This window comes from Astatotilapia calliptera, chromosome 18, assembly GCF_900246225.1.
Source record: "Astatotilapia calliptera chromosome 18, fAstCal1.2, whole genome shotgun sequence".
NCBI lineage: Eukaryota > Metazoa > Chordata > Actinopteri > Cichliformes > Cichlidae > Astatotilapia > Astatotilapia calliptera.
In genome coordinates this window covers 12,934,275-12,957,541 of record NC_039319.1, presented here as the reverse complement: position 1 = coordinate 12,957,541, position 23,267 = coordinate 12,934,275, and the positions used below count along the sequence as shown (strand labels likewise).

General features: G+C 43.0%; 1 protein-coding gene across 1 annotated transcript; it reads left to right on the top strand.

The window, feature by feature from the left end:
• The first annotated feature begins 2,099 nt into the window (after positions 1-2,099).
• LOC113010779 (MAM and LDL-receptor class A domain-containing protein 1) lies at positions 2,100-22,418 on the top strand. The gene is made up of 17 exons (XM_026149983.1): positions 2,100-2,214; positions 9,414-9,536; positions 9,623-9,722; positions 9,908-10,067; positions 10,189-10,285; positions 10,431-10,574; positions 11,200-11,387; positions 11,816-11,981; positions 12,602-12,820; positions 12,916-13,094; positions 14,070-14,307; positions 17,673-17,832; positions 17,935-18,049; positions 19,389-19,506; positions 21,917-22,010; positions 22,106-22,184; positions 22,271-22,418. The coding sequence occupies exons 1-17, from the start codon at positions 2,100-2,102 to the stop codon at positions 22,370-22,372; spliced, it is 2,397 nt and encodes a 798-aa protein (XP_026005768.1). The 3' UTR covers positions 22,373-22,418.
• The last annotated feature ends 849 nt before the right edge of the window (positions 22,419-23,267 follow it).

The window sequence follows — 23,267 nt, the reverse complement described above, 5'->3', positions numbered from 1 at the left end:
GTAACCACGGAGATTCATGGCAACACGGTGAAGTAACGATTGGCAGAATACCTCAGGACTTCACCATCCTGTTTGAGGCCTCCAGGACCTTCGATATACCCGGATACATCGCTATTGATGATGTGGACTTCACCAACTGCAGCTTGCCTGGTAGGCTACCTGCTCACCCTGTGCGCTCTGATGTCCTCTTTACTATTTTGTCCCTTCTGGACATTTATTTTTTATCTTTTTAAAAATTATTATTAGAGCCACACCCTCAGTGTCCTGAGGGTGTGTTCACATGCAACAACAGCGTGTGTGTGGACACCAACCATGTCTGTGACTTCAGCGATGATTGTGGGGACTGGTCTGATGAAAACAACTGTGGTGAGAAAAGAAAAAATGCTCTGTGGTAGATTTTGTACTTGGAAACTGAATTTTTGTATTAATTACATTTATTTTTTTAATTATTCACTTCTTTCTTTATCTGCTAATCACGTAGAGCTACAAGGTGTGTTGGAGCGCTGCAGCTTCGAACACGGCCTGTGTTCCTGGGCAGCAAGCGATGTGGACACACCCGGAGCTGAGTGGACATATCACAAAGGAGAGGACGCCTGGCCCCACCACGGACCTCACAGGGACCACACACAAAATTCTGATGCAGGTCTAAGAGTTAAAGTCTGAATTAACTTTGCTTTGAATCAGTAATGCTATGATTTATTTTAGTTTTTAATTCCGTCTTATCCAAACAGGTCACTACATTATACCTGGAACTCACCTGAGTGCAAGTGGCGAGACATCAGAGATTCTGTCCAAAACTTTATTGCCCAGCTTTAATTGCAAAGTGAGTTTACTGTATGTAAATTAAAGTGTTGTTTACAGAAAAACACCACCTTGTGTTTTTTAGGGTACTGACAAGTCATGTCATAAAGTTCCATAAAAGCTAAAAAATAAAAAAAATCACCAAAATGTCAAATGGGGAGAAAAAGCAGGCAGTTAATAAGCTTTTAATAAGCTGCAGTGGTTTCATTAATACAGATAATAGTAATAGCTGATGGGGGCAAAATCTTGACAGATTGACAAACTGCAGGAGATAATAATAATAACCTTTGATGTATTTAATAGCATCTATATGAAGCACTTATGGGGCACAGTACAAATAAAACTGCTGAACACTTCTGTAATTATACTACAGTAATAACAATGCTTATCTACACATATTTTTATTACCTTTCTGATTCTTATCTTGAGTAATTGCAGTAAAGTATTAACTACTCCTGCAGGTTGCTGAGTCTACAAGAATTCTTTAGCAAACACCATCCTGTCGTCAGCCCGTTCTTTTTATGCTCACGGTACTGTTGTAATACTTTCAGGTGAGATTCTTCTACTTCAGCCTGAATGATGCTTCAGGCCGACTGACTGCACAGTCCAGGACTCTACGGTCCGGTAGTGACGACAGAGTTTTATGGACCAGGGAAGCATCACAAAGCTACAGCTGGCAGAGAGCCGAGGTTACGTTGTCCTCCGCAACCAGCAGCAAGGTTAGTGAGGACACAAGCAGTTAATTGAATGGCAGCCACTGCCTCGTGTGTATAAATGCTGTTAGACATCAACTTAAATAATAGCCTTAAATCCCTGAAGCTTACAGACATTATTGAAATTATAAGACCAAGAAGACTGTTGAGGCCTTTGCATAAAAGTATCTGTAGACGAATGAATACTTCTTATATGTACAATATAATTATGTGTTGTATCAGAGCAGTTCCCTGGCAGAATAATAGCTAAAAGGCCACAGTCTAATCTCTGTTTTATCCTCAGATTGTCTTTAGGTATGAGCTCGGCGACGGTCTCAGAGGTCTGGTTGCACTGGACGATGTATCTTTCTCCAGGGATTGTGTATTTGACCCTAACAACAGCGAGCTACCTGACCTGTCGTCAACCTCTGCCCCACCATCAACCTCTAACACACCCACTTCTCCACACTTGACCTCTACTGCACCAATAAACCCCTGTCAGGTAAGCTGCAGAATCTGACTTTATTTCTGTGATAGCAAACTTAGGAAACATAAATTATAAACAAGTCTAAATACACAGTGGGTATTTGTCTCTTTTTTTTCCTGATGCAGGATAATGAGTTTTTTTGCTGGCAGTCACAGGGAAAAGTGTGTATTCTGGCTACCTTACAATGTGACTATCATCTAGACTGCCCGCAGGGGGAAGACGAAGCCGGCTGTGGTGAGAGCTGCATATTGTATTCAAGTTTGTCTTGAAAAAAGTGTTATTATCAAAGTTGTGGCAAAAATCCATTTAATCACTGTTTTTCCTGAATGTGGCTAGTTGGAGAGGTCATTTAAAACAGTAACGCTGCCATAAAATACACTTCTGTAGTCCTCTAAATGCTAATGTTGCCTACTGCGACAGTCCTTAAAATAATTCCTCCTTTGCAATGGTTAAAATGGTTTATTCATCCCATTTTAAAGCCTGCATGTTGTGGTGCTGCTGAATTTCATTATTAGTGTTTTTACATTTTGACAGTAAATATGGTAGAGTAAATATTACCAAACAGTATTATGAAATTTCACTCTTACTTACAGTGTTTATCCACTGTATAAAGATAGTTTTATTCTCAGGCTTTTTTTTATGCCAAATTGTCACGGGGTCCCCTTCCAGACCTCTCCCGGACAAACACAGGCGTAGTCGGTAAGGTATTAGTGTGGATACTTTATTTGAAGCGGCCTCCCCAGTGCATAAAAAGATGGTTGCAAAGACATAAAACTGAGAGCCACGCTACACAGCCTGTATGTTACAACACACTCCCCCCTTCATATCCGGCGTCGTCTCTTATATCCCGTAACCCCTCCCCCTTGGCGTCACCACCAATTCTTTATTCTAACTTTAATCCCCGTCTCCCTCCCCCAGAATTTCTTTTTCATTATACACTCACAAAACATATACCTTGATACAGGCTCTCAACTATTTCCCAGAAGTCTACCCGACTTCATATACACATTAACGGCCCACGTAATGAGGCCATTCTCATGACGGTCCAGACACACGTGAACTCATTATTTAAACCCCACACCCCCATACCATCGGCTTGCGTCACCCTGCACGATTGGCGATCCCCCCGCACGTCTCCCCGACCGACGCCCTTAACAAGTAAGTGGGAACCAAAATCTAGCCACCCCCGATGCGGCTGACAACTTGCTCCTCACCCCTTTTATTCCTCTACTCGGTCGTCAGAAAGATACGCCGCCCCGGGTGCCAAATCGAACTAATGGTGGTGATCTAATGGTGGCGGTGCCATACTCAGCGGACTCTGCCTTGAGACGGGTCACTCCGTCACATCATCCCCTTCCCCCCGGAGGTTGGCGATGTGCGGCAACCTAGAGAGGTAATCCGCCACCACATTGAGCGTACCTGGTCTGTGCCGGATGGTGAACCTGAAAGGTTGCAGTGAGAGGTACCAGCGTGTAAGTCGGCTATTATGATCCTTCATGGACTGGATCCAGGTAAGCGCCCGATGATCAGTCTCCAACACAAACTCTCTTCCCAGTAAGTAATACCGGAGTTTCTCCAGCGCCCACTTAATCGCCAGAGCCTCCTTCTCCACCGTCGAGTAATTGGTCTCCCGCGGCAGCAGCTTGCGGCTCAGATATAGGATCGGGTGCTCCTCGCCCGGGTCCCCTTGAACCAACACGGCTCCCAGGCCGCTCTTGGAGGCATCCACCTGGACCAAAAACTGCTTCTTAAAGTCCGGACTCCAGAGCACGGGGGTCGAACACAGGCAAGTTTTCAGTCCCTGGAACGCCTGTTCACATGCTGCGGTCCATATGACCGGATTTCGTTGGTTCTTCCCCAGTAATGTCGTCAGCGGCGCCGCCATTGTTGCAAACTGGGGCACAAACCTTCGGTACCAACCAACCAGTCCCAGGAAAGCCCGCACCTCCTTCTTGGTGCGAGGCCGAGGACAATTCTGGATAGCTTCCACCTTATCCAGCTGCGGTCGCACCTCTCCTCGTCCCACCTGGTAGCCCAAGTAGCGAGTCTCCTGCCGCGCCCATTCACACTTCGAGGGGTTCAGAGTCAGCCCGGCCTTATGAATTCTTCCCAAGACCTCCGACAGATGCTGCATATGCTCCTCCCACGTGTGGCTGAAGATGACGACATCATCCAGGTAGGCGGCGCTATAACCGTCACAGCCCTGTAACAACTTGTCCATCAGCCTTTGGAAGGTAGCCGGTGCCCCATGTAGGCCAAAGGGCATCACGGTAAACTGGAAGAGCCCGGCAGGGGTCCTGAAAGCAGTGTACGGCCTCGACGTCTCCTCCAGTGGCACCTGCCAGTAGCCTTTGCACAAGTCCAAAGTGGTGATATACTGGGCAGCCCCAATCTTCTCCAGTAAATCCTCAATTCGCGGCATGGGGTACGCATCAAACTCGGAGATGGCATTTAGCTTTCGAAAGTCGATGCAGATGCGTAAAGAGCCATCCTTTTTGAAGATAATGACCACCGGGCTGCACCATTCGGAGCAGGACGGCTCGATCACTCCAAGCTCCAGCATCTTCTCCACCTCCTGTCGCAGCTTCTCCACCAAGTGTTGCGGAACCCGATAGGGCCGTTGCCGGATGGGCTGTCCCTCTTTTAGCCGGATCACGTGTTCAACCAAGGTAGTCCGACCTGGGTTAACGGAACACAGCGAAGGCGTCTCCTGCAGAATTTTCAGTAGCTCCGCAGCCTGCGGTGAGGTCAGATGAGTCAATACCGGAGACCTTGGATTCGTAGCCTGCTCAAGTTCACTCTGTCCTCCTCCTTGCACCACCCTGGCCATCAGTGCCTCCCTCGGAGCCGGACGGGGCTGCTCCACCCATTCCTTCAGGAGGTTCACATGGTAGGTTTGTTTCGGTTTCTTTTTTCCCGGATGATGGATCTCATACGTCACTGGTCCCATTCGGCGAAGCACGATATAGGGCCCTTGCCATTTCGCCAGCAGTTTACTGTTGGAAGAAGGGAGAAGTAACAGCACCTTTTGTCCGGGCTGAAACTCACGTTGCCGGGCCTGTTGGTCATACCAGATCTTCTGGCTTCGTTGAGCATCCCGCAGATTGGCTTCGGCCTCGGCCTGGTACCGCTCCAACCGCTCTCTCATCTCCAGCACAAACTGCACCACCCCTTTCTCATTTGGAGCCACGGTCGAAGACTCCCACCCCTTTCGAACGAGATCAAGCGGCCCCTGTACCTCCCACCCATAGAGTAACTCAAAGGGGGAGAACCCCGTGGACGCCTGTGGAACCTCTCTATACGCGAACAAAAGAAAGGGTAACCACTGGTCCCAATCTTTTCCCGTGTCTGACACAAACTTCTGTAACATCCGTTTGAGAGTCTGATTAAACCTCTCCACCAACCCATCTGTCTGTGGATGGTACGGTGACGTCTTGATGGCCGAAACGCCTAACTGAGTGTGGAAGAGCTGCATTAACTTCGACGTAAAGTTAGTCCCTTGGTCGGTCAAAATCTCATCAGGTATCCCCACCCGAGAAAACAACTGTATCAGTGCGCGCAGAACATTAGGGGCTGTGATCGCTCGCAACGGAAACGCCTCTGGGAAACGGGTCGCGTAATCACACACCACCAATATGTACTGATAACCCCGACCACTTTTTACTAACGGACCCACAATGTCCATAGCTACCCTACGGAAGGGGATAGAGATGACCGGCAAGGGTTGTAGCAGAGCCCGATCCGATTTGCGCGCTGGGCAAGTTTTCTGACACACAGGGCATGCACGACAGTACTTCTGTACATCCGTATACATTGACGGCCAAAAGAAACGCGTACTAACCCGTAAATAGGTTTTTTGGCGACCCAAATGGCCTGCCCAGGGGAGGGTATGAGCTAAATGCAGAATGAGAGGTCTACAACTAGCAGGGATCACAAGCCGCTGGTGGTCCCCATCAACTGCATACAACACATTTTTCTCAACCACAAACTTCTCTTTTCCTCCCCATTTCCCTGTTCCCCCTTCAGGCACATTAGCAAACAACACTTCCAACGTCTCATCCTCCCTTTGCAACACAGAAATATTTTCAGGTACATCCCATTTCATGTTCTTATTGCCCGGTCCCTGGGACCATAGCTGCTTCTCAAAGCGGCGTTGGCGACGAGATTTTCTCGGCCCTTTCGTGCCACCCTCGCACAGACTACTGTCCAAGTCTGGCAGGGGTTGGCATCCCGCCTTCGCCTGGGCCCTAGTGACCACTGGGCCTAACACCTTCATTTGAACATTCCCCGTTTCCCTCCCTTTTGTCTCTGTGTCCCGCTCTTCTTTTTCTTGCAACAAATCCATAAGCACAGGCACATCCATCCCCAGAATAACCTCTACCGGCAAATTCTGTACCACCCCAACAGACAATAAATATGGCTGGTCATTAATAGTCACTGTTATTTCCACCTTTGGGTAGGGATGTTTGTCACCATGCACACATAACACTTCTTCTTGTCGACTATAGTCCACACAGTTCACTGGTACCAAGCTTTGCTTAATTAATGACATAAAACTACCAGTGTCCAGCAAAGCAGTAACCTGCTGCCCATTTACCCTTACAGTTTTATAGCGTTGCCCCTCAGCTGGCTGGACCTTTGTTGGTTCCGCCTCCAGCCGAGGTGCATAGCAGGCCCCAGTGACTTTGGCCTTCCGGATGGGGCACACCGAGGCTTTATGGCCGGGCTGCTGGCAGTAATAACAAAGAAAGTCCTTACCCGCTCCTCGTAGAGTGGATACCTTGGGGGCCCCGGATGGCTCGGGGTTACTCTCCCGCTTCGGCAGACCCGCGGATTGCGGGGACGATCGCTGTGGCGTCCCAGCTGAGCGGACCGGGGCCGCTCCTCTCCGCGCATTGAAATACTGCGTCACCAACTTGGCTGCGGCCAGTCCGTCCGCGGGCTCATGCTCCCTCACCCAGGTCCTCACCTCCCCTGGAAGAACTCGAATTAGCTGCTCCAAAATAATCGCTTCTCCCATCTCGTCCTTCGTATGCTGCTCTGGTCGAAGCCAGCGCCGGTACAGTCCTTTCAGCCGGTAGTACGTCTCGGTGGGGCTCTCCCCAGGTGGAATAATATTAGAGCGAAACCGCTGCCGATATGTCTCCGGGGAAATGTCAAATTTAACTAACAAGGCAGCTTTTAAATCCTCATAACAGTGGGCTCTTTCTTCATCCATTGCGGTATAGGCCTCCAACGCCTTCCCCGCTAGCAACGGAACTAGCCGACAGGCCCATTCATTCTCCGGCCATCTCCAGGTTCTGGCCACTCGCTCAAAGCGCAACAAATAGTTCTCAATATCTTCCCCCATCTGGTACGGTGGAATCTTTGGCCCCTCCGATCGCCTCCACTCTCCGCCCGTCTGGTCGAAGCTGCTTGTCGTTGCCAGGGACTGGCGAGCCGGTTCCTCCAGCAACGACGGCCGGTATTCTCGCTGCCGGGCCGGGGTAGGCAGCACCATCCTGGGGCTACTCGCTGTTACCGTGCTCGGTGTAGCCGTAGCGGCCGTAGTGCTAGCTCCCGCTAACACTTGCCCTGAGCTCTGCTGACTAGCTGAATCCGCCGGCAACAGCGCATTAGGAGAGGGAACGGTCCTCAGCCCCCTGAGTTCTGCCAATAACACCGTCTCTCTCCTTTGCTGTCCCGCCAGGAAGTCCCTCATCATCGCAATCAGTTCTCCATCACGTGCTGCGGTCGAGGTTGTAGGCAACTCCGGACCAATCCTGCCGGAAATCTCCTCCTCCTCTGCTGAAGAAGATGACGCCGGCACTGTGTCCCACGCCAGCTCCTCTGCTGTCTTCTCCCCCGGAAGCTCATGCTGCTGGGACCGCAGCCCTGTGCGCTTCGCTGGGAGGCGCGTTTTCCTCTTCCGACTAGCCATCCCACTCCTGACACCATATGTCACGGGGTCCCCTTCCAGACCTCTCCCGGACAAACACAGGCGTAGTCGGTAAGGTATTAGTGTGGATACTTTATTTGAAGCGGCCTCCCCAGTGCATAAAAAGATGGTTGCAAAGACATAAAACTGAGAGCCACGCTACACAGCCTGTATGTTACAACACACTCCCCCCTTCATATCCGGCGTCGTCTCTTATATCCCGTAACCCCTCCCCCTTGGCGTCACCACCAATTCTTTATTCTAACTTTAATCCCCGTCTCCCTCCCCCAGAATTTCTTTTTCATTATACACTCACAAAACATATACCTTGATACAGGCTCTCAACTATTTCCCAGAAGTCTACCCGACTTCATATACACATTAACGGCCCACGTAATGAGGCCATTCTCATGACGGTCCAGACACACGTGAACTCATTATTTAAACCCCACACCCCCATACCATCGGCTTGCGTCACCCTGCACGATTGGCGATCCCCCCGCACGTCTCCCCGACCGACGCCCTTAACAAGTAAGTGGGAACCAAAATCTAGCCACCCCCGATGCGGCTGACAACTTGCTCCTCACCCCTTTTATTCCTCTACTCGGTCGTCAGAAAGATACGCCGCCCCGGGTGCCAAATCGAACTAATGGTGGTGATCTAATGGTGGCGGTGCCATACTCAGCGGACTCTGCCTTGAGACGGGTCACTCCGTCACACAAATATTCATTTTTTTTAAGCCGTGCTGTATAAAAAAGAAGCACTGGAATAGTTGGGAAAGTTTTCATAAGCGCAAGAAATCAGATACAGATGGACTCTGCATAGAAATGAGTTGCACACTTATCCCCAAACAGGTCATGTGCAATTTCAGCGCCAATGAAAGAAGAAATTTAAGTCCTCGCACACTTATGCAGTGTTGTGATTTGTAAGCCTTGATGACAATTTCAGTGCTTTGACATAACCCTAAATAGGCTGTTTGTGCTAGAAAACCCTCCAATGTGGTTGAATTATAACAATTCTGCAAAGAAGAGTGGGTCAAAATTCCTCCACAGCAATGTGAACGATTCATTGCCAGTTATCGCAAACACTTCGCTGCCGAGGGTGGTGACTTACAATTATTAGGTTTAAGGGGTGAGTACTTTTCATATATGGGAGACTAGTAGGTTTGCATAGCTTTTATTCCCTTAATAAATGAAATCATCAAAACTGCCTTTTGAACTCAGGAAGGGGGCAAAACGTTTTCACAGCACTGTAATTGCCACCAAAACCAATTGTATGCCTTTAACAGGAGAAAACTGGATCAGTTATGCTCTTCTTTCTTTTGAGGCTTGTGTTTGGGCCCAGCACCTGTTTTTTCTTTGGCCGTGATGACCATGAATATTGTGACTGTTTTATCAGCAGAAATTCCTTTGACTGACGCACCTGCATACAACACAAAATCTTTTAAAAGCAGTTTACTTCTCTCGAGTGAGTGATTTCCACAGCAGTGTTACATCTCTTGATTTGAACCCTTCAGGTCCGTGCACATTTGAGAATGATCAGTGCCGATGGACTGATGTTAGCGATGGACAGAGCAAGTGGCAGAGGCAGCGAGCCAGTAACAACACTGAGCCACCCACTGATCACACTGCAGACACAGGTGGCTGTTATTGAGTAGTTCATTGATGTTATTGTCATAGCTTCACTTCACAGCGTGTTTAATCACCACGTGTCTGTTTTTCTCAGGCTACTACATGAGAGTTAATTTCAGTAAGGGGTCTACACAGAGTGAAGCTCAACTCCAGAGTCCCCCGCTGTCTCCTTCGTCCCCCTACTGCCAGATTCGGTAAGCAGTGATGCGCAGACAAATGATCGCGTCAAACCTGGTTATTTTGATGGATATATTTGATGGATATGTCCGTGTATGAATTGCTCAATGCTTCAAAGCTCCCCTCCCCTCTTTCTACCATGCAAGTGTCTTCCCAATCCAACGCTCTCTCTGCGTCTTCCTTCCTTCTTTCCTACACACAGGTTTCACTTCCACATCAGTGCAGAGAGCGCTGGGTCACTCAGAGTGCTTATGCAGCAAGCTGGAGGGAGTGAAGCAATCTTGTGGTCACGTAGTCACAGCACCGTCTCTCATTGGAGCCCGGAGCATCTGCCTCTCGGCCTGCACCAGCAGCCTTATAAGGTGTTTGATTTTGCCTCCTCTCAACAATGAAAAATGTACACAGGAAGCAATGAGAACAAATGAGTTTCATATAATAATAAATACTAATCATTAAAAAGTGCCTGACCATTTTTGTCACCAGGTTTTGTTCAGTGGCATGAATAATGCAGCTGCTTCTCATGTTGTTGCTGTGGATGATATCTCTTTCCTAAACTGTGAAAAATCCTACCAACCTCCAGGTAAATAAAGTTAATTCAAAGTGACTGTTAGTGAATATATGACATGAGAGGTAGGGGAATGAGTGTGGTGCATGTATCATTTTATATCCATTTTTGTGCCATGTTCAGACTTCCAGGATTATTTTTGTTTTCCTTCCCTTCTCAGCTCTGGCGTCCTTTGGCTGTTCTTTTGAAGATGGTCTGTGTGCTTGGGTTCAGGGGGCTGAGGATCAGCTGGACTGGCTTAGCGGGGCAGGTCCCACTCAAACCTCTAACACCGGGCCTGCAGGAGACCACACCAGCAGCAAAGGTCCTTTTACCTCATGCTAAATTTTCATTATGCTAGTCTGTATATTTATGCAAGTGCCAGATGCCTTGTGTCCATCAAGGCTGGCCTTTGTAACCTTTGCTGAGCATCAGCCACTGTAACCACAAGAGACCATTAATGTAAATTGACTGTTGACATTATAACAAGTAGAACTGAGTGAACAGGACAGACTGAGTAATGTCCATCACAAAATGGCAGAATGCACATAAAAGACAAATCCTGCAAGACTAACTGCAAGATGGTGCATCTTAATTCCACAGTTAAAGCTTAAAATTGATTAACTGGGGAGTTTTCATAAATTGTTATAAACATTAGCTTAGTTTTTGGGACTATATAACCAAAAAGAAATAGTATTGTATTGCTTGAAGCAGTGGCATGATACATAAAATTATAGTCTTACAAAATGTCTATTTCTTTTTACCTTTAGCATTTATCAAATTTTGGTTTCTAAAATTCTCTCTTTAAACCTTTTATGGCTCAGTGTGACACAATGTGAAAGTGGAGCATCACTCCTCACATGCCACATATGCAAGCTTAGGACATAAGTTGCAAATTTATTTTTATTAAAAGGTTGAGACCTTGAAGTTGTCTTGTTTTTGTTTCACAGGGAAATACCTTTACATCGAGAGTTCCTCACCGAGCATAAAGGGTGATTCAGCCCAGCTGAAGTCTTCACTGCTTCCACCTGCTGGTGAAAAAGGATACTGTTTTTCATTTTGGTACCACATGTTTGGAGCCACTGTGGGTTCCCTCAAGATGTTCCTGCAAACATCTGATCCCTTAGAGAAAACTCTGGTAAAAATATGCATGAAATTAGTCATTTTCTCAATTTATTTTATCCAGTGAACGCCAAAAAATATGGCAGAGGCCTTAAGAAGGCCACTTAGGTTTTTTTTTTTCTTTTTGTTAGTCATGCCGTTTTAGTCTGGACACGTTACTTCCCTTTACTGCAGGAAAAAAAAGGGAAAAAAACGTCTGTGTGGCCGATTGAGAAATATTTGCGGCTGTTTCCACTGTGTTTTTCTCTGTGTTATTATACTTTTCACATTCTTGTGAAATGCTGATTGCAAAATCACATTAATGCATGGCATAATGAATGCAAGATGCACACTTTCAGTGCATAACACTGAGAACCTTAACAGACAGTGCATAACACTGTGTTGCAAAAATCCTCCTCACATCCTTATTGGGATGAGTGAATCAACATTCTGTCTTTCCTGTAGGTGTGGCAAAAATCAGGAAACCAAGGAGATGAGTGGCTGCAGGTTCAGAGCCATGTGAACCTGCAGAAAGTCCACCAGGTTGTTCTGGAGGCAGCAGTGGGGGGAGAGGCTGGAGACATAGCCATTGATGACATCTCCTTGAGTCCTGGAGCATGTCCTGTTTCTGGTAATGGAGCTGAAAATGATAAAAATTCCAAGCAACCACATTAATGTCTGTTATTTGCTATTTTTTGCCACACATGTTAAGTAATTATATTGTTCCTTTTCAGTTTACTAACTGTATAGATCAAATAAAATGCTAAATGGGGGCGTAATAGTCATTTTGCAAGTATTCATTTAAAAAATGATGCAATAAGTGTATAAAAACATACCAGGTACTTCACATGGGCATTTCAAGTTGCCCTGCCTCACACTCTCCTCTCCCCAGATACCAAAACAAGCCCTCCAAAATTTGTGAGGAAGCTGTCAAATTTCTATTTCATCCTCTGTCAGCTGCATCTCTCTCTGATGTTTCAAACTTCCATCATCCCAACATCCACCCCTTGGCTCCAAAGAGATGTTTACTTAAGTTTAGACTCCAATTTCATTCATTTGCTCTATTAGAGTTCAAACAGGAGCTCTCTGACCAAAATACAAAATAGTTTAGCAGCTCACTGAAACTGCAGCAGAACTAGTCTTATCCAATGCACAGGGAGCTAATTAACTGCAACAGATATTACAGTGTTAATCAAAAACTGTCATGTCTAATGTCCTCAGATTAAGTTAAAATGTAATAATGTTGTACAGATTTGTGTGACTTTGAGGATGGGAGCTGTAACTGGGAGCAGCAAGCAGCCAGTGATTCTGAGTGGATCAGACATCAGGGATATACTCACAACCCTTACACAGGACCGGAGAGCGATCACACCACCAGCACACCTACGGGTCACTACTTCTACCTGCCTTCATCGTCTACTGACCGAGCTGGCCAGAAAGCTGCAATGTTTTCACCTCTGTACCCAGCGGGTGAGAGACTCAGCAGTATTTTTATATAATGCAGACATGGGCCTGCGTTCAAACAGAGCCAAAACAGTTCAGATGTGATTTTTTTTGTCCTTCAGACAAAGGATCTTGCGTGCAGCTGTGGTACCACATGTATGGCAAAGGAATGGGGACACTAAATGTTTACCAGCAAAGTGAAGATGGGAAGGAAGCTCTGATTTTCTCTCAGACAGGAGACCAGGGCCTTCTGTGGAGGTTCGCTCGGGCTTCTCTTCTGCCTCGGCTTCATCCTTACAGAGTGAGTCACAAAGATCCATCCAAACTAGTGAACAGAGCAATTTAAGTCATAAATAAGTTATTTAGTCCAGTGAGAAAATTAGTTTTGTGTATTCAGTACATACAGAAGCAGAGGGCAGCGCTCCAGCTGTAAACCAGTGCCTTGATCAGAGGCACAAAAACAGTTACATAAATAAACACGTGTGAACAAATAGATGCACAGACAACAACAAAAAAGCAGTACAGTGTCTAAATACATTTTTAATTTTTCACACACACACTTATTCTAATATAAAACATAGTTAATGCTTTTCTGTTAATTCAGTAATTATAAAATATTAGTACATTTTAATACAGGTTTAACCCTGCTGTGGGTCATTATGTCCCCATAATCAGTATTATTACTCACCACTGAGGTTGTTCTTTTTTTTTGATGACACTGTACTTTCACTTCCACTACATTGTGGTATTGTTACACAAGTAAACTCTGGGAGTGTTTTTTTTTTCATTACTACAACTGTATATATTTGTAAGCCATTTCCTTTATGTTGTTTTCATATGCTGCTTAATTTGACTGTGTTTAAACAACATCTGTAAATATTCAAAATAATGTAAGAGGTGTCATATTTTCATTTAATCTTTGTGTTGTGTAGAAAAAAGAGTTGTTTTTGTAAAATGGAGTTGAAACGCATGCACTAATTGTTCTCCGAAAACACTAAAGTGTTTCCTGGTAATAATGTGGTGAATTAGAGTAATCTACAAAAAACAGAAGACCAATATTTCAAAACCTGATCACATAAAACTGCATAAACACATATTACTGTGAGAGTTTATTTTCTTGGGCAGACAAAAATTATGGCACATTAATTGGTAACACTACTTTGAGTGTACAACAGTGCAGTGTCATGGAAATGATACAAAAATATTTAAAAAAAACACTAAAATAACTCTTCCACTAAGATTTTTTAAAATCTGGTGTACATGCTTTGTGTCTCAGATTGTGGTGGAAGGTGTGAAGGCCGGCCCTACACAGGAGGGGGACATGGCTATTGATGATGTACAGCTGACTGATAATCAGTGTCCTCCTCGTGGATTTTGTGACTTTGAGGACACAATGTGTAGCTGGAGCAACCTGGGTGAAGGAGTCGACCAGGGAGACTGGCTCCATGGCAGTGGTGGTTCCCCGAACCCACATACAGGACCCAGTGTGGATCACACTACTAATTCCACACAAGGTAGTAACTATACCGGATAGAGACAAAAAGTAGACTTTACAGATGCACAAAAAACACAATTGCCATGAGCAGTGTTGGTCAAGTTACTTGAAAAATGTAATCAGTAACTAATTACTGATTACTTCCCCAAAAAATCCCGTTACTTTACTGATTACTTATTTTCAAAAGTAATTAATTACTTAGTTACTTCGTTACTTTTTAAAAGCACGATTTACAACCTGAATAGGTGATAAAGCAATAGCTCTTTCAGCCCAATTCTACTTTTTTTTGCATAATCCATCATACAAAATGTAATCAAATGGAAAAGTCTCTATTTAAAACTTGTTTTATTAGTTTTAATCTTTTAACTTTATGCATCAAGCAAAAATTTAATTATATGTAAAATTCTCTGACTGGAAGAAATTTGTTTAACATTTAAACCTATTTTCTGCACATTCCAGAACATAAAATAAAATATTTTTTTGTGTTTACACTCAGTCTTTCAAATAGATGCAAGTGAAACACAGTAGAAAATAAATAAAATCAAAGACTAGCAGCCCTGTTGCTCTATTTTCACCTGTAAAGCAGGACTGCGGTAGGCGGAGGTTTACCCTGGTGCAGGTGTGCCACAGCGGTCAGTGGAAGAATCCGCGAGTTTCTCTGTGAATTTCCCATTACGTGGTTGCGCACTCGGTGCTTGCTTGGAAGTTTAGGGGTTTTTTTTCTCGCTGTAAAAAGAAGTTTTCTTCCCACGCACAACGGACACTAATGTTTTTGTCACTTTTTACGGAATCAAACTCAAAGTAAGGTCAGTACTTCCACGCTTTAAACGCTGCACACTCATACTCTCTCCCACAATCGATATATTATCCTTTGTTGATCTGCACACAGCTGTTGTCACGAACGTCGCACTCGCTTACGTCACTGTCATGAAACATTCTCGCAAAAAAAATCACGGTTTTAGTAACGCAGTAACACAGCGTGCTTACGGGAAAGTAACGGTAATCTAATTACCGTTTTTGCGATAGTAATCCCTTACTTTACTCGTTACCTGAAAAAAGTAATCGAATTACAAGTAACGCGTTACTGCCCATCTCTGGCCATGAGTTCAGTTATACAGGGAGTGCAGAATTATTAGGCAAGTTGTATTTTTGAGGAATAATTTTATTATTGAACAACAACCATGTTCTCAATGAACCCAAAAAACTCATTAATATCAAAGCAGAATTTTGTGGAAGTAGTTTTTAGTTTGTTTTTAGTTTTAGCTATTTTAGGGGGATATCTGTGTGTGCAGGTGACTATTACTGTGCATAATTATTAGGCAACTTAACAAAAAACAAATATATACCCATTTCAATTATTTATTTTTACCAGTGAAACCAATATAACATCTCCACATTCACAAATATACATTTCTGACATTCAAAAACAAAACAAAAACAAATCAGCGACCAATATAGCCACCTTTCTTTGCAAGGACACTCAAAAGCCTGCCATCCATGGATTCTGTCAGTGTTTTGATCTGTTCACCATCAACATTGCGTGCAGCAGCAACCACAGCCTCTGTTCAGAGAGGTGTACTGTTTTCCCTCCTTGTAAATCTCACATTTGATGATGGACCACAGGTTCTCAATGGGGTTCAGATCAGGTGAACAAGGACGCCATGTCATTAGTTTTTCTTCTTTTATACCCTTTCTTGCCAGCCACGCTGTGGAGTACTTGGACGCGTGTGATGGAGCATTGTCCTGCATGAAAATCATGTTTTTCTTGAAGGATGCAGACTTCTTCCTGTACCACTGCTTGAAGAAGGTGTCTTCCAGAAACTGGCTGCAGGACTGGGAGTTGAGCTTGACTCCATCCTCAACCCGAAAAGGCCCCACAAGCTCATCTTTGATGATACCAGCCCAAACCAGTACTCCACCTCCACCTTGCTGGCGTCTGAGTTGGACTGGAGCTCTCTGCCCTTTACCAATCCAGCCACGGGCCCATCCATCTGGCCCATCAAGACTCACTCTCATTTCATCAGTCCATAAAACCTTAGAAAAACCAGTCTTGAGATATTTCTTGGCCCAGTCTTGACGTTTCAGCTTGTGTGTCTTGTTCAGTGGTGGTCGTCTTTCAGCCTTTCTTACCTTGGCCATGTCTCTGAGTATTGCACACCTTGTGCTTTTGGGCACTCCAGTGATGTTGCAGCTCTGAAATATGGCCAAACTGGTGGCAAGTGGCATCTTGGCAGCTGCACGCTTGACTTTTCTCAGTTCATGGGCAGTTATTTTGCGCCTTGGTTTTTCCACACGCTTCTTGCGACCCTGTTGACTATTTTGAATGAAACGCTTAATTGTTCAATGATCACGCTTCAGAAGCTTTGCAATTTTGAGACTGCTGCATCCCTCTGCAAGATATCTCACTATTTTTGACTTTTCTGAGCCTGTCAAGTCCTTCTTTTGACCCATTTTGCCAAAGGAAAGGAAGTTGCCTAATAATTATGCACACCTGATATAGGGTGTTGATGTCATTAGACCACACCCCTTCTCATTACAGAGATGCACATCACCTAATATGCTTAATTGGTAGTAGGCTTTTGAGCCTATACAGCTTGGAGTAAGACAACATGCATGAAGAGGATGATGTGGACAAAATACTCATTTGCCTAATAATTCTGGACTCCCTGTACAGCATGAGTAACTCAAGCAGCATTCATAAAGAATCATTGTGCGAATAAAGCACTTTACAATTATTGGCTCGTGAGAAATAGCAAATGAGCGCTGACTGTTTGAAATTTCATGCATGAAACACTTGGCTCGGTGCCTAATGCAGAAGCAAGCTGTAAACCAGACGACAAAACTGTTAGCAGGAGGTCACTTTTTACACAATCAGAAAATATAGAGCTAAGTTTATTCAATGTTTGCATTAACCTGATGTTCTTGAATCTAACATTCACTTTTTTTTTTACGTCTCTTTTGGGTCTCCTTTGGTCCTGGAGGAACCTGGAGGAGTTCTTACTTGCCTGAGTCTATGATAGACTCCAGATATATAAAAAGATGAATTAGATTAATTCTAAATAGAATATAAATATTAATTGTAGCAGTTTTATTCGCCAATAAGGTTCCGCATAGAGACAGAATTGATTATATAGAATAATTTGTCATCGGTAGACTGTGTTTGGCCTAAAGGAAGTATACCATCTGATAAGATAAGATAAGATAAGATAAGATAAGATAAGATAAGATAAGATAAGATAAGATAAGATAAGAGGAACTTTATTTATCCTGAGGGAAATTCTTTTGTCGTTCATTATTTTGATATGCATGCTTGTTTGAAATCACAGTTCTTTATGACACTGGCTGCTATTGTTAATCTGAATGTGCTTGCTGTGTTTCCATCAGGTCACTATGTTTACGTGGACAGTTTTGTGGGTGAGTGGGGAGTCTCATCCTTCCTGGTCAGTGATGTTTTACAGCCCTCCACACGAGGGCACTGTCTCACATTCTGGTACCACATGTTTGGAAACCATGTTGGGACTCTCCGTGTCTATATAAATAACAGGTAAATACTTCTGTCTGAAGATCATTAATATTAAACAATATTATTATACGAATGAAATTTTCTGCATTACATAAAATAAATGGGTGTCATCCTGTCTTGCAGGAAAATGCAGGCTGGTGGTGATGAAGTGGGCCTATTGAAGTGGACTGAAACAGGAAACAAGGGAGAAAAGTGGCAGATGGCAAATGTGTCTGTCACGCATGATGAAGCATTTTGGGTATTACTGAGCTTGTGATAAGTTTCATGTGGAGAAATACACAAAATATAAAAGTGAAAAATGAAATGTTGATTTTATATTGCAGCAGATTACATTACAGATTACTTACCATTACAGAGAAATGATTCACAGATGGACACAAGTAACACATTTGGAACAAAAACTCTTATGACTGCTTTTTGATAAAGCCCATTAGCCAATTTTTATGATGACTGTCAACAAAGGCAGGAGTTGACTTTAGAAGTCTAAAATTACTCCATTTTAAAAAAATATATACATATAATAATAATAGGGGTATGGGTTGTACAGTGGTTACCCACTTTGTACCTATGGATGTAAACAAACCCAGGTCCTGGTGACTCAGGATTTAAACTATGTGCTTTTCAGATGTGGATCCCAGGGCCCCACATCACATGAAAATGTTTCTGTTAGAGAGTAATTGCTATATAAATTAATGCTGCATTATCACTACGTTTGATTTATTTGTTTTAACACTTACAGTTGTAATATTATATTCTTATGGTATATATTTAAAATTATGACTTATTCAGTTTCATCTTATTCAGCGTCACGACGTGGACGTGTGTATTGCACTGCTTTTGTCGTTATCAGGCGATGAACATTTGATGACCTGATTGCTCCTCGTGTTTTAACTTTGCTCTTTGATGCGTAACAGTTCTTCTCAGTTGGTTCTTTATAATATTTAATGATAATTTTACTTATGGATGGACAAAATGTTAATTTCAGTTATGCAGAGAAGGTCTGACAAGGATTTTTATGCAAACCCTTCATGAACCTCAGCATTAACAAAACACTGAAATATTAAACTAAAAGCAGCACTTAAGAGATTATGTATTTGAATGGGTTTACTGAGGATTTATATAATTTGTGGCTGAGTATTTCACTTTCTCTCAAAGCCTTCATTGTCTGGGAATTTTGACAGATGTCAGGAGCAAACGTTTGAATTTATAGGCGATGGCATACATGCTGTAAATGCACTTGTATTTATGGGCTTTAAGACTTTATTTACATTTAAATTACAGATTGTTTGTCAGTTCTTTTGTTAAACCTGCGACTCACCGACTTCATTCATGGAATTGAGCACTCATATACACCCATACAGTGATATACCAATCCCTTTAATTTAAGCAGTCTGGATCATAATTTTGTTTTTGCATGGAAGTAATATTCTTCTTATGTGATTTGTACACAGTTGTGTGAGCTGAGAGGTGGGCAGCAGTATATATTTGACAGCTACATTGCCTCGCTACAGTCTGCTTCATGTTTTTTTTTAGATATTTATGTAACCTTTAAACTTCTCTCTCTTTCCTTGCCACAGTTTGTGTTTGTGTATCAGCGAGGCAGGATGGCAGGTGGGGATGTTGCTCTTGATGATATCACCATCATCCCAGGCAGCTGCTACACAGAGCCTTCCATTGATCACTCTGACAATAAGGGTAACTGTAACTTCATGAATACGTCTTACTATTTTTTTCATAGAAAACTAGAAGAAAATAATTTCTTGTACTGTGGAAAAATGCTTTTCTTATGTAAAAAATGACAAATTATTTGTGGGTTTACATATGATCCCAAATGACCATAGCAAAACACCTACTTGCATTAATATTTGGGGCAGACACTGTCTCTTTTTTTTTCTTCTTTTGCACTTTATAGCACAGACTGCCAAGCAAGGTTTACTCCCAATTGTTCAAATCAAGATACTTTAAATGGGTCACGAATATTTATCATTTGATTTTGGCAGCTTGAAGTTAGTGTTAGGATGCCTGGGTCGTTGACCCAGGGTTTTTGAGTTTATTATATTATGTATACTTTCTAGTCTTTGGTTTCTTTGAGTTCTGTCTTATGGTTTATGTCTCTGTCTTCTTTAATGGCTCTGTCTCCCCTATCACCTGCATCCCCTTGTCTAGTTCGCGTCTATGTGTATCCTAAGTTCCTATATCCCCGTGTTCAGTCAGTGTTTGTGTCTGCCCTGGTCCCACGTCTCTGTTCCCTTTGTAGTGCCTGCATGTGAGTCTGTGTCTTTGTTCAGTCTGTGTTATGTGTTTCCTGTTTTACTTTGAAGGTCTCTGTCTTTTCTCAGTGTGTTCAGGTTACGCTTCTTTGGTCTCGTCAGTTCTGATTTGCCCCAGCTGTGTTTCCCTCCTGTTACTCATTTCCTGATTGCTCCCTCTGAGTATTTAAGCCCTGTGTTTCTTAGTGTCTGTGTCGCGATCTATATGGGCTCAAAATGTGGTCATAAATATTTTGTACTTGTAAATCGGTTTTGTACTTGTGAAAAAGATTTGTGTGTGCGTGAAAAAGATTTGTGTGTGCGTGAAAAAGATTTGTGTGTGCGTGAAAAAGATTTGTGTGTGCGTGAAAAAGATTTGTGTGTGCGTGAAAAAGATTTGTGTGTGCGTGAAAAAGATTTGTGTGTGCGTGAAAAAGATTTGTGTGTGCGTGAAAAAGATTTGTGTGTGCGTGAAAAAGATTTGTGTGTGGACTTAGCCAAAAAAACCCTACAAGTTACAAGTACGAATTTTGACCCTATTTTTCTTCCTTTCATCTGATTGGTGAATGTCATGTCAATCACAAATGTAACAATCCAATCAGAGAACAGATGGGTTTGGCTCTCAGAGGGGCGCTTTTTTTGAACTGCAGGTCTTTGAAGGGAATAAATGCCCTTTTACATGCCAACCCAGCGTTTACCTTCATCACCACGAAGGAAAACAGTCTGTGGTCGTCCGAGTTTGGTGATTTTTGTGTCACAGGACTACGTGTTTAATACAGGGACTTCCACAGCCTTTTCAACAGCGCTGCGGACAGCGCTGCGGACGCGGGGGGGGGCGGGCCAGTGTTTTGGAAATGACAGTCTTCATTACAAAGCTTTCTTCGTTATGGATTAGCATACATGTTTTTATTGAACTTTTGAAGAACCAGCAAAAAACCTCCACAAACTCTTGTAGTTCACATAAAGTCAGAGATAAAAACGACAAGGAGCAGGTGCATCTAGTGCAGGTAGAGCTGCTGCAAAAACCCACAGAGCTCAGCAGCCAGCAGCAAATTCTGGATCCTTTGCTTTTAGTTAGCAATTAGCATTAGCAGCACATCCGATGCGTCTGATGTGAAAGGACTTTTATGCTGCGCGCTGTGACTCACAGCAATGGTCCCGGGTCAGCCCTGACGTTGTGTTAAACTAATCCTAAAGTAATAATGGTATTTCTAACCACTGATATACCACAACTTAATCCTTTCAACAGCTGCTGAAAGTAAGGGGACCTAACTGCTATCGGATATTTATATAGAGATTACCCTTCAAGGACCTGCAGTTCAAAAAAAATGCCCCTCCGACAGTCAAACCCATCTGTTCTCTGATTGGATTGTTTAATTTGTGATTGACATGACATTGACCAATCAGCTTAAAGGAAGAAAAATAGGGTCAAAATTCGTACTTGTAACTTGCAGGGGTCTTTTTGGGCTAAGTCCACACACAAATCTTTTTTACACACGCACAAATCTTTTTTACACATACAAATCTTTTTTATGCACGCACAAATCTTTTTTACACATACAAATCTTTTTTACGCATGCACAAATTTTTTTTACACATACAAATCTTTTTTACAAGTACAAAACCGATTTACAAGTACAAAATATTTATGACCCCATTTTGAGCCCATATGTTTACCTCCACCGGACAGTGTGTATTTGACTAAACAATGACCAGACAGTGCTGCTCATTTATGTGCTTTTATCTGCCTTCACTGATAAGAAGAACATCTTTGAATACTGTCAGCTTCGTCTTTCAGAAAATTAAATATTGGAAAAACAGTCATCTGTTTGAATGTGCATTCATCATGTGTGCAGGTATGATTGTCGGCCTTGCAGTTGGGCTAATTGTTCTTGCTGGGATCATCATCTTCATCGTCCTTGTTATGCTGAACCAAAATCATAATAAAATGTAAATTTAACAACAGTGATTAGGGATTCAACATCAGGTGCACATTAATGATTGCTCGTTTTTGATGTTCAATAACATTTGTACTTTGTGGTCAGGAATCAGCAGCTATTTGTGAACGATGACGATGCGATTAACCAGAACTCAATGTTTGACCTGTATGACTGCAGAATAGATGTAAGTAAACATGATGTGGTAACAGGAATCCTGTTTTTTTTTTTTTGTTTTTTTTTATCAGATTATTTAAATATGTTTCTTTTCAGGGCACGCAACATGGCACTGAATCTGACTTCTCCTTCTTTAACAAGATTTATGATCCATCGCCGCAAGCAAGGGAGGCCACCACTTCATCGACTGACGCTTAGGACAGATGTTTTTCTGTCAAAGTAAATAAAATAAGTAAAATCGAAAGGATTTTCTCTTTATTGAATAGATGTTAATTTCATGAAATCAAGTAAATTACGTTGGAATGTGCATGTGGGACTTTTCTCAGGAGAGAACATAATCAGTAATTCCTTAAGTGTAGGATGCATCCCCCTGGTGGGCCCTGAAGATACTGCAGGTTGGCATAACAATCTTTTGCCTTTTAAATTATTCACATAAAAAAACAAAACAACACTAAAAGAAGACAACCATTGTATTTAAAAATGAAGCATTACTCTTGGTTTTCTGAACCATTTTCCCATCTTTAGCATTCACTTGTAACAGGAAAAACTAAAACAGGGGAAATGGCTATCAGGTGCAAGAAGTAAAGCTGCTGCCAGCAAGTCGAGACTAAATCAAAGTGAATCAGTGAAAAATACATTGAAGAAAAAATACTCTAGCTTCTGCCTGTGCTGAGGTAAAACCTTTGCAAAAACTTATAGTATTCTTATTTTAGGAAACTATACATTTTCCTGTCATTGTGTAAGGGCACTTTTTCTATAAAGGATCTTATGATGTCCAAAAGCAGCAGCTTCTTTCAAGTCTTTTTATTAGACAAAGTGCAATGTATAATACAAAGCACTTTCAGAATTTCTACATTCTAGTTCTCTCCTCGACCATTAAACAACAAAGAAAAACACACAACCAAACATAAAACAAACAAACAAAAATCAGGAACAATAGTCGTGGGCCTTTCAAAAAAAGTCCAGAAAAGGGGACCACAGTTTATAACATTTGTTTTTTGGCCCACAAGAGATTCAGGGTAGTGGCTCAGTTTCTGACCACATTACTGAGGTTTACTACAGTGTCAAGCTAATATACAGTGGTGCAGCGGTC

What these genes read in the sequence shown, in the direction of transcription:
- LOC113010779 (XM_026149983.1), top strand. Translation starts at nt 2,100, where the DNA reads ATGCAGGATAATGAGTTTTTTTGCTGGCAGTCACAGGGAAAAGTGTGT. An exon ending in AAAATCCTACCAACCTCCAG is followed by an intron (nt 10,286 to 10,430) that starts GTAAATAAAGTT and finishes TTCCCTTCTCAG; the next exon opens with CTCTGGCGTCCTTTGGCTGT. An exon ending in ATCCCTTAGAGAAAACTCTG is followed by an intron (nt 11,388 to 11,815) that starts GTAAAAATATGC and finishes TCTTTCCTGTAG; the next exon opens with GTGTGGCAAAAATCAGGAAA.